This window comes from Podarcis cretensis, assembly GCF_951804945.1.
Source record: "Podarcis cretensis genome assembly, chromosome: 18".
Taxonomy (NCBI): domain Eukaryota; kingdom Metazoa; phylum Chordata; class Lepidosauria; order Squamata; family Lacertidae; genus Podarcis; species Podarcis cretensis.
In genome coordinates this window covers 7,849,606-7,860,412 of record NC_137188.1, presented here as the reverse complement: position 1 = coordinate 7,860,412, position 10,807 = coordinate 7,849,606, and the positions used below count along the sequence as shown (strand labels likewise).

Genomic DNA, 10,807 nt, shown 5'->3' with positions numbered 1-10,807 from the left:
ATGACAAACCCACGAAAAGCTAGACTACAGCTCTTTCATTTGAAGCTGCTGGTTTGGGTCGTTGCCTTCCATGGCTTTGGGGGCTTTTTAGCTTAGGGGGGAAGCAAGCCAGAGGGTTGCAAAATGATGTGTGGTGCAGAGAAAGTCGATGGGGGGGGGGGGGGAGAGATTTTTCTCTCTCCTCCCTCCTTCATAATCCTAGCACTTGGTAACAATGAAGATGAATATTGGAAGATTCAGGAGAGACTAAGGAAAGCAGTTCAGACAGCACATAGATTAGTGATGGCCACCAAGTTGCCAAACTTTGAAAGAGGATTTAGATAAATTCTTGAGGAGGTTTCCTTTCTCACCCCCCCCCCAAGAGAAGTTGGCTACCAGGTGCAAAAAACAAAAAACCAACCCTAAAGTTTTGAATGAATCTGCCGCCTGCAGTTTTCCAAATTCAGCTACCCACATTTCTACAGAAATATGCAATTGAAATTAAAAAAAAAAAAAAGACAAACCCACAAATGAGGCTTCGTGTACCAAGAGCAACCCCTTGAACCTGGCCCTGTTGGGACTAAGTAAAGGTACCCCTGCCCGTACAGGCCAGTCGTGACCGACTCTAGGGTTGCGCGCTCATCTCGCTCAAGAGGCCGGGAGCCAGCGCTGTCCGAAGACATTTCCGGGTCACGTGGCCAGCGTGACGAAGCTGCACCTGTGCCGCACACGGAAACGGCGTTTACCTTCCCACTATTTATCTACTTGCACTTTGACGTGCTTTCGAACTGCTAGGTTGGCAGGAGCTGGGACCGAACGACGGGAGCGCACCCCGTCGTTGCGGGGATTCGAACCGCCGACCTTCCGATTGCCAAGCCCTAGGCTCTGTGGTTTCGACCACAGCGCCACCCGTTGGGTGCCACCTGTTGGGACTACAAATCCCATTATGCCTGATGAATGGCTTTGCTGGCCAGCCGGGGAAGATGGGAGTCCGTTGACATCTAGGGGCCTGTAGGATCCCCATTCCTCTTTTAAATGGTACAAAGGAACGGCGCCAAAATCAAAAGGAGAAACAAAAAACAACAACAACCCACTGCCTTCAAACATTTAATACTTTTTTATTTCAAGGATACAAGGTTTTTGTGTTGTTTTTTTATTCCAAAACAGAAGGGGAGAAATAAACCCATTAACAAGAAAAAAATACGATGTGTTTCCCATGCCCACCCCCACATAAAATTGTCCAGAGTAAGTAAAGAGAGAGAGAGAGAGACTTGCTTCACTCCAACGGAACAAGCGCCAGGAGTTATGCCCTGGCATGACAATGCTACAAATTAAAAAGCCAATATTTACAAAGCCCCTTCCCCAATATTTTTTTTTTTTTGTTTCGCTTGTTCTTCCTGTGGTCCTGGTAAATATTTGGGGTGAGGGAGAAGGGGGGGGGAGGGAGAGAACGGAAGTCTGGGGTGCAAAACAGCCTCACACACGTCACACAATTGGGTTTGGAACCCCAAAATAGCTTCTTAGTGAATTTAGGGAAGGGCGGGAAGAGAGGTTCTGAAGACATGGACTACCAAACTTTTCACTCCAGCCAAACGATACCTTGGGAGTCACGTCAGGGGCAAAACGTATGACGTATTATCTCACTATATGAATGCGTAGAGGGGGGTGGATATTACAACAATATTTAAACGGGATATTGAAGTTAGGACAGTGAAAGTGGGGGGGGACAACTAAAGCAGCTTGTAGGAGAGGCGATCGCGGACGAAAACCAGCCCTCTCCAAACCCCGACACTCGCTGGACAAGGGAGAGAAATTAACTATGAATAAGTTGGCTGGGATATACCTATATAAATAGAATGTGCACGAGAAATGTCGGGGGAGGAAAGAGAAAATGGACAAAGACAAAAGGCTATTTCTGAGAGGGTGGGTGGAGGGTCAGGAAGCCCAGCCCCTACAATTCATAGGTACAGGCTGGGTCAGTCCACCACCTTGTCGTGGTCCTCTGCCAACCGCCCCCCCCCCCAGGTCGGCACCACGGATTCTCGGTCCTGGGTGGCACCAGCTGTGCCAGAGAGTTGGGTCCAGCCCCCTTTTAAATCCCAGCAGAGCCCTCCCTCCATCGCACCTCCCCAAATCATTTGCAATGTTGTTTTGGTGCACTGTGAAAAACAAGAGATGGCGGCTAGGATTGCTGCCATTAAGCACTGCCAGGGCCCCCTGGCAAAATAGAGGGGGTTCCCAAGAGAGAGTCCTTTTGCACACTTAAACCCAGAGCCTCTCCCCCCCCCCCAGGTGGAAAGCCAGAGCAACGGCCTTCTGCCCACCTGCCTGAAACGCCATGGGTGTGTGTGTGTGTGTGTGTGTGAAATCCCGAGAGCCATTTGAGCGGTTGGGATTGGAAAAGGGCACAGCTGCTTCTGCCGACCCCCCCCCCCAGCGAAGAAACGAAGGGTTGTGGGGGAAGGAGATTGCAGAACCGTAAACGCACCCCGCCCCTCAAAACTGTGTTTAATCCCACCGCCCCGCAGTGGAAGAGCATGAAGACATTAGGAAGACAGGGAAGAATTACGGAATTACGGAAGGGAGTTTGCAGAGCTGGGAGAGGTTGGCCCAACTATTGCTTTTCGCTGCAGAAGTGGGGGAGGCAGGGGAGTTGGGGGGCTGAGGAGCACAGAAGCCATACATCCTCTCTGTTGCTGAACGGGAACGCCAAGTGGAAGGTTATATATTTGGGAGGGGAGTGCAGGAAGACAATCACGACAGATGCCTTGTTTGGGGGCTGGGTGTGCCTGCCCCTTTGGGGCGGGGAGTGCCTGCACCCACCCACCCACCCAAAGGAGGCTCAGGCAACACACCTGCGTCCTTTGCAAGGCCGTGGTCCAACGCCGTTCCTCACACAACGAAACAAAAATTGAATTGCAGCAGCGTTGCCTGGCCTCATGCCTCTGATATATTTTGGAGAATGTGCTTTCACCACCAAACTGCAGATTTATCGGCTGCTTATTGGGAGGGAAGGGGTTTTTGAACGGTATATAGATAAAATCTCCCCGCGTGTAGAAAGCTTGTGCATCAGGGAGAAAAAAAGGCAAGCATCTGGGGACGCTGCCCCAGGGTGCCCTTTTGTAAAGATGCCCCCCCCCAATATCTCCCCTCTAAGTGAAGCCTCCTGGGCTTCTCTGTATCCACTTCTACGCTGGTTTCGACATGGGTGATTCCCAGGGAAGACCCTTTGGCTTAGCCAAGGCGACGGCTCAGTTTTGGGATCGTGGACTCGCAGGAACACAAACCCTGGCACTATAAACGATACCTGGGGGCCGTTTGAGGCGGTGGGCTGGCGTTTGGGCCTCACTTTCTCCCATTCTGACTCCGCCCGAAGGAATGCTTCCGTAAGACTGCCGTACCTTCCATGCAGGGGTAGCTAAACACGGGTGCCGCCCAGATGTTTCTGAACTCCCGACACATCACTGCTGGCCTGATGGGAGGTGCATCTGCAAGGCACCCCCCTTGCCTTACAGTCCGGAAACTGAGGCAGTGCAGCTAAGGAGGCTCGTTGGAAAACGCATTCTGGGACACCCGGCCCCCACAACTCTTTGGCCAGGCGGGATAGAGGACTTCTGAAAACCATCCTAGAGGGAATCAACAGAGCCTGGAAGCCAGAGGACTATAAAAGGGAGAGGCATATTTTGGAGACATCGGCTTAGAATAAAGGGATGGGGGTCTGGAAGAGTACAAATCGCTCCCCTCCTCTCTTTCTGAACTGGAACCCAGCGTTCAAGAGGAAGCAGGGGACAAGGCACATAGAGGGGGACAGAAAACGCACGGAGGGTCGTGTGCTTAGAAGGTCCTGCAACTGGGTCTGAGGCAAGAGGAAGCCTGGTCCGTTGCGGCGGTAAGGCGAGGTTTTTCGTAGAAGACCTGCTGGCTTCCCCGGAGGCTGTTCCCACACTTTTGAAATTGAGCCAGTCTGGTCCCTTAAAAACTTGTTGCCAGGGGGGAACGGTGACCTCCTTCCCAGCAGCGAACATGGGGAAAAACTGGTGCAATGTCAGGCAATCGGAGAACAGAGAGGGCAACGCTCAGCTGGCCAGATGTGGCCAAGTTATTTGGGGAGGTGGAGAAAAGGCTATGCCTTTGGGACTTGCACACTCTTTTCAGAAAACCATGAAAGGGGGGAACGTGCCTTTAAACCGACACCGTCCAGTGTTAGTGTACAGGTTACGTGCCTAATTTTTGCCTGGGGGTGGGGGAGAAGAGAAACCCTGAGATGACTTAAAAAGGGGTTTTAAATTTTGAAAGGGATCAGACGTGTTCCTAATGGTGCAAGTGCCCCGGGTACAAGGAGGAAAGGAGAAGATCTCTGGTAGTGTTTAACACGAGCCAGGCCCGCGGCAAAAGGCTGTGACTTCTCATCTTGTTCAGCTGCTTTGTGCTTCTAAGACACACACACACACACACACAAACAAACACACACACGCTGCCGCAGAGGGCTGTTCCCCAGGCCAGCCTGATGATTTCTGCAATTGTGCAAGGAAGATGACTCGGACAATCGCAGCTGCCTGCCTCCCCCTACAATGGGGCTGTGGGCAGTGTGTGCTTCGCTCGGGGTGGAGAGACAAAAAAAAAACCCCGCAACCAAGGCAGGGCCGTTAAGGAGAGCCCAGATTGCAAACCAAAACGGGAAGGCTGCAGTGTACAAAGCACAGGGCCCCCATTTGGGTCCAGGCCCCGGAAAAGAATGGGCAGGTGGGCAGGAGAGAGAGAGAGAGACAGAGAGACAGAGAGAAGGGTCAGTTTGTGCATTGCTCCAGTCAAACAACTTAGCTCCTACCACCTCCGCCAGGCTGGGGTATGGATAGGAGCACAGTTACCCCCCCAAACACACACACACACACACACACACACACACACGTTCCTGCTTGCTGGACGGGGGATTAGTGTTGGGTATATACCACATGGAATGTAAGTTCGAGGGGTGGGGAGGAGGAGTAGGCCCTCAGCCTCTCTCTTTTTCGCCCCCTGTCGGTGTGCAAAGGTGGGCGGGAGGCCGCAGAGAGAAGGGGCGGGAGAGGAAGGAAGAGGAAGAACGGAAGCAGTCGGCTTGAGAGTGGGGGGGTGTTTGTGTGTGTCCCCCTTCACTGAGGTAGCGGGACCAGAACTTCCACGTAGTTGAGAGGGAAGAAGCCCGACTGGCCGTTGATCATGCCCTCGTACCAGTTCTCGTCGATCTGGTTGGTCAGCGTGATGATGTCGCCCTCCTTGAAGCCCAGCTCGCCGTCGTTCTCCGGCTCGAAGTCGTACAGCGCCTTGCAACATGGCTGGTCCAAATGGGCGGCTGCAGAATTCAAAAGGGAGCGGGGGGGGGGGGAGGGAGGGTGTCAGTTAGGGCAGAGGCATCGCACCTCCGCTGACCACCACCCAATGCACCATGCACGACAAGCACGACCACTACCTCCTCCTTCCCTAAACCGGGAAATCCTACGGCTTCGGGTGTCCAGATCTAGATTCAACCTGCGCTTATCCTACAAAGCTACCGTATTTTTCGCTCCATAGGACGCACTTTTTCCCTCTTAAAAACTAAGGGGGGAAGTCTGTGCGTCCTATGGAGCGAATGCAGGGGGCAGGAAAAGCCCCCAAGAGCTTCGCACAGCTCTTGCGGGCTTTTCCCCAGGAGGGAGAAGGGACTGACGCGGCAGCCTGTCCACTGCTCTTTGGGGCTGAGGGGGGGGGGGGGAATAATTTTTTTTTCTTGATTTCCCCCGCTAAAAACTAGGTGCTTCTTGTGCATCCTATGGAGCGAAAAATACGGTAAGCTAGTTCCCAGAAATGGCTATGAAGGCTTTCCTCTTTGGCTTCCTATTGTTCGCCTAAGTGTTAAAGGAATAAAAATAAAACCATCGCCACGGCCCTTTAGGCAATTTGTGGGTAAAACGAGCCAACGATAGCTGGTGCCGGGGGGTTGGGAATGCCGATGGAGAGCCGAAACACAGGAAGGCAGCACAGTTTGGTGAACAGGACCGTCGGGAGTGAGTCAGGCCACTGGGCCCATCGAGCTTACAAGGAGCGACAGCCGCGCTCTCAAGAGATTCAGTCTTTCCCCAGCTCTGCGACACTCTGCATACAAGGCTCTAACCGTGGAGTTGCAGCTTTCCCCCATAACTTCTGGGGAAACACTGGGTTCAAAAACACTGGGCAGGCCTGCACCCTAGATTTTGACCCTGGTTAAAAAGTAACCCTGGCCCTTTCCGAACCAGGGTTTGCTAACTGTTCTAGAATGAGGAGGGACTTGGGGACGGAGGACTTCCACCAGGGTTTCCTAAAGTCGGGTCTTCAGCTGTTTTTAGACTACAACTCCCATCACCCCTAACTAGCAGGACCAGTGGTCAGGGATGATGGGAATTGTAGTTCAAAAAAACCAGCCAACTTTGGGAAACACTGAGCTTGACTCATAGCCCTTCTGACTCGCCTACTCTGGCTGGCAGCCGTTTCTCCAGGGTTTCATACTCCTCCCCATCAAACCTGCTACCTGATCCCTTTAGTTTGAAATTCTGGGGCTCTTTGCATTCAGGAAAAGCAAGCAGATCCTCTCAGACATAGACTAGCCGCGCCGCCCTGGTTTCTGTCTTCTTGACCATGAGGACTACGAACTTGGGTTTGCAAAACGAGCTCTGCAACTGGCCCCGAAATCCCTGCATGCGGAGAGTGACTTGCGAAGACTCAAAAGTGCACAGCCCCAAATTAAGAGAGCGTGTTTTAGAGGCGGGGAATCGTATTAGCCTCGGGACAGGAACGCCAGCAACAGATTAGGCAGCAGATGAAGGAAGGAAGCAGGAAGGAAAGATGGGGAACAGGCCGTGCAAGGGATGTGGAGTGCGGGGGGGGGGGGAGGAGGAAGAGGAGAGGAGCGGTGTCAAAGCAGGGGAGGGAACTCACAAAAAATCCTGCTGGGGGTCCGTGACGGTTTTTCGGATCGGAAAGAGGAGGAAGCTGCTCCCAGAAACGGAAACAAACAAAAACACAGACATGCTTACAAAACGTTTAATGCAAAACACCCAAAAATGTGAGGCGTGGGAAACAAATAGGAGGGGAGGATGTTGCAGGGTGGTGGAAGGTCTGTTAGTGAGGAGGCGCTTGGGTCAGCAACGGGCAGCCATGGAAGCGAGAGGTTAGGGGACGTGCAGCCTCCTTTTGCTATTCCGCCCCCCCCAAAGCTGAGGACAGGATGCAGAGAGAGGGGGAACCCTTGCGGGGAGCTGTGGATGCACGCATCCTGATACGGAAACTACAACTAATCCAGAATGCGGCAGGTAGACTGGTGACTGGGAGCGGCCACCAAGACCACATAACACCGGTCTTGAAAGACCTACATTGGCTCCCAGGACGTTTCCAAGCACAAGTCAAAGTGTTGGTGCTGACCTTGAAAGCCCTAAACGGCCTCGGTCCAGGATACCTGAAGGAGCGTCTCCACCCCCATCGTTCAGCCCGGACACGGAGGTCTAGCTCTGAGGGCCTTCTGGTGGTTCCCTCCCTGCGAGAAGCGAGGTTACAGGGAACCAGGCAGAGGGCCTTCTCAGTGGTGGCACCCGCCTGTGAAACGCCCTCCCACCAGATGTCAAAGAGATAAACAACTACCAGACTTTCAGAAGACACCTGAAGGCAGCCCTGTTTAGGGAAGCTTTTAATGTTTAACAGACCACTGTATTTTAATACTTTGTTGGAAGCCACCCAGGGTGGCTGGGGAAGCCCAGCCAGATGGGTGGGGTACAAATAAATTATTATTATTATTATTATTATTGCCCAGAGTTGCCGTAGGGGGCAAGTCACCTTTCTCTCTCCTGCCTCTCATTGTTCCAGGTCACCCGGGGGCAGCCCCGAAGGGGAAGCTTTTCCTGGTCACCGGAACCAGGCACTTTTCGCGTCCATTCAAACCCAGGGCAACATTCAGGAGGCGGCCCTTTTTGAACCCTGTCGCGATCCGTAGTGCTGTCTGCCGCCGCCAAATTTGGCTTTTTCGTGGTGCGTTTCACAGCTTTTTTTAATTTTTCCACGTTGTCTGCTCTTTTTACTTGGGGGTGGGGTGGGACATAGCCCCTGTTTAGTAGCTCCGGGGATGCGTTACTTTTCGTTTGCCTCTACTTTCGATTATACGTTATTATTATTTTTAAAATAGGAAAAATAGCAATATAGCAGAAGAAGAAGAACACCTTAGTGTCTCGCCAGAGTGGTGCATGCTCTGGTTATCTCCCGCTTGGACTACTGCAATGCGCTCTACGTGGGGCTACCTTTGAAGGTGACCCGGAAACTGCAATTAATCCAGAATGCGGCAGCTAGACTGGTGACTGGGAGTGGCTGCCAGGACCACATAACACCAGTCCTGAAAGACCTTCATTGGCTCCCAGGACGTTTCCGAGCACAATTAAAAGTGTTGGTGCTGACCTTTCAAGTCCTAAATGGCCTTGGTCCTGTATAACTGAAGGAGCGTCTCCACCCCATCATTCAGCCCGGACACTGAGATCCAGCACCGAGGGCCTTCTGGCGGTTCCCTCATTGCGAGAAGTGAGGTTACAGGGAACCAGACAGAGGGCCTTCTTGGTGGTGGCGCCCGCCCTGTAGAAGGGGGTGGCACCCTTCAGATGTGAAGGAAATAAGCAGCTATCTTCTCTTTAAAAGACATCTGAAGGCAGCCCTGTTTAGGGAAGTTTTTAATATTTAACGTTGTATTGTTTTTAACACTTGATTGGAAGCCACCCAGAGTGGCTGGGGAGGCTCAGCCAGATGGGCGGGGTATTAATAATAAATTATTATTATTATTATTATTATTATTATTATTATTATGCCATCAAAATAATCCTGCACCAACCATACACCCTGCCCCCGAGCATTCAGAATGTTACAAGCTGCTGTGTTGAAATATAAAGTATACTGTACTTTTCTGTGTATAAGACTAGGTTTTTTTAAACTTTGAAATAAGGTTAAAAATCTGGGGAGGGGGCGTCTTATACACGGATAGTGCATATGCCCATTTTCTAAATTTGGGGCCCCCAAAAGTAGGGGGCATCTTATACACGGGGGCGTCTTATACACGGAAAAATACGGCACTTTAGAAGACTTAAGAAAACTTTTTAAAACACACACACACACGGTTTAATTTATTTCCCTCTGCCCCCAGTGATGATCTTTAACCCTCCAAGGCCCAAAGGGTCTTAAAAAGCAAGAGAATGAACTTGAAGGTATGAACTAGAAATTGTTCAAAGTTCGACCCCCAAGGTGAACCTAGTTCACACACCACCCAGCAATTCTGGGAACTGTTTGTTAGGTGCAAGGAGGAGGTTTTTCTGAACCGGTTCCGTGGAAATTTTGGAACTAGCTCATTCCAAACACCAGTTGGTCAATGACTTGCGTCAGCCTTGGCTACGCTGGGCCATAGTGGCCGGGGCTGATGGGGGGGCTAGCTCATTCATTGCACAGTTGAAAGGGGCCTCAAAGGATCATCCAACCCAACCCCTCTCCTTCTGTAATTCAGGAATCACAATCCAAGCACTCCATGCTACAATGCGCCTTGACACTGCAACCGCTGGAGAACTGATCTCACCCCCAGGTGTCCCATTCAAATCTACTCTTCAGCCCCTCAGGTGAGATGCTGCCTTGTCTGTGCAGCAGAAAACTCAGAGTAGACTTTAGAGTGGAATACAACCCATTGTGTACTTAAACAGGGTTGCCAGATATCAGAAAGTGAAAATCCGGATGTTGAGCTTTTTTGGCAAAAAACAGAGACGGCTACTTTGGCCCCGCCCTTACCTGAGACTTTGGGGGCGGGGTTGCAGGAAAAGCCGCCGTTGGATTGGTCGCTCTCTCCAAACTCGTAGGACTCCCTTGGTTTCGGCTTGTATTCTCGTTTGGGGCGCGAGGAAGTGTCCCTCACTCTGGGCGCAGGAGGAAGAAGAAGATTTGCCATGAGGAGCGAGATTAAAGCAAGTTTCAAACACAGCCGTATCTTGGAAGTCGAACGGAATCCGGAAACCAATGGTTGCCATTAATTTGATTTGAATTAATTTTATAATGAAATGATTTTATAATGTTGCATTATTTTTTTGTTGTTAGCCGCCCTGAGCCCGGCTTTGGCTGGGGAAGGCGGGATATAAATAAAACAACATCATCATTATTATTATTATTATTATTATTATTATTATTATTATTATTACAGTTCCGAGTTGTGCATTCTGCAGCAAAACGAGTGATTTGTGTGTTTTTTATGGGGGGGACCGGACCACACACAGTAGTGTTTACCTGCGTTTCAGTTTGTCTGCGAGCTCGTCGAGGATCTGCACCGCTTGCCTGTGATAATCTAGCTGGGCGTCTACAAGGGCGGACAGCTGGCTGACTTGCTCAATCTGCAGTAAAACGGAAGAAGAGCTGGTTAGTCGCACCAACAGGGTAAAGAACAGCTTCTATCCGTGGGCTGTTAGGCTGATGAATGAAAAGGTAACAACAGGGCAACCGACTTTCGGGTTTGGTGGGTGTGCGTCAGTAAGGTAAAGGTAAAGGGACCCCTGACCATTAGGTCCAGTCGTGGCCGACTCTGGGGTTGTGGCGCTCATCTCGCTTTATTGGCCGAGGGAGCCGGCGTACAGCTTCCGAGTCATGTGGCCAGCATGACTAAGCCGCTTCTGGCGAACCAGAGCAGCGCACGGAAATGCCGTTTACCTTCCCGCCGGAGTGGTACCTATTTATCTACTTGCGCTTTGACGTGCTTTCGAACTGCTAGGTTGGCAGGAGCAGGGACCGAGCAATGGGAGCTCACCCCGTCATTGCGGGGATTCGAACGTGCGTC

The 10,807-nt window shown here is 51.4% G+C and overlaps 1 protein-coding gene across 2 annotated transcripts in view; it reads right to left on the bottom strand.

The window, feature by feature from the left end:
- Positions 1-1,081: 1,081 nt before the first annotated feature.
- Positions 1,082-10,807, bottom strand: part of SH3GL1 (SH3 domain containing GRB2 like 1, endophilin A2) — a 62,020-nt gene continuing 52,294 nt past the window's right edge. Inside the window, exons 7-10 of one of the 2 annotated variants that reach the window (XM_079960842.1) lie at positions 10,264-10,367; positions 9,775-9,899; positions 6,910-6,963; positions 1,082-5,311 (exon numbers count right to left, since the gene is read on the bottom strand). In XM_079960842.1, coding sequence (XP_079816968.1) covers positions 5,112-5,311; positions 6,910-6,963; positions 9,775-9,899; positions 10,264-10,367 — 483 coding nt within the window. In that variant the 3' untranslated portion in view covers positions 1,082-5,111. The remainder of the gene's footprint in view (positions 5,312-6,909; positions 6,964-9,774; positions 9,900-10,263; positions 10,368-10,807) is intronic. The other variant, XM_079960843.1, reaches the window with a different exon arrangement.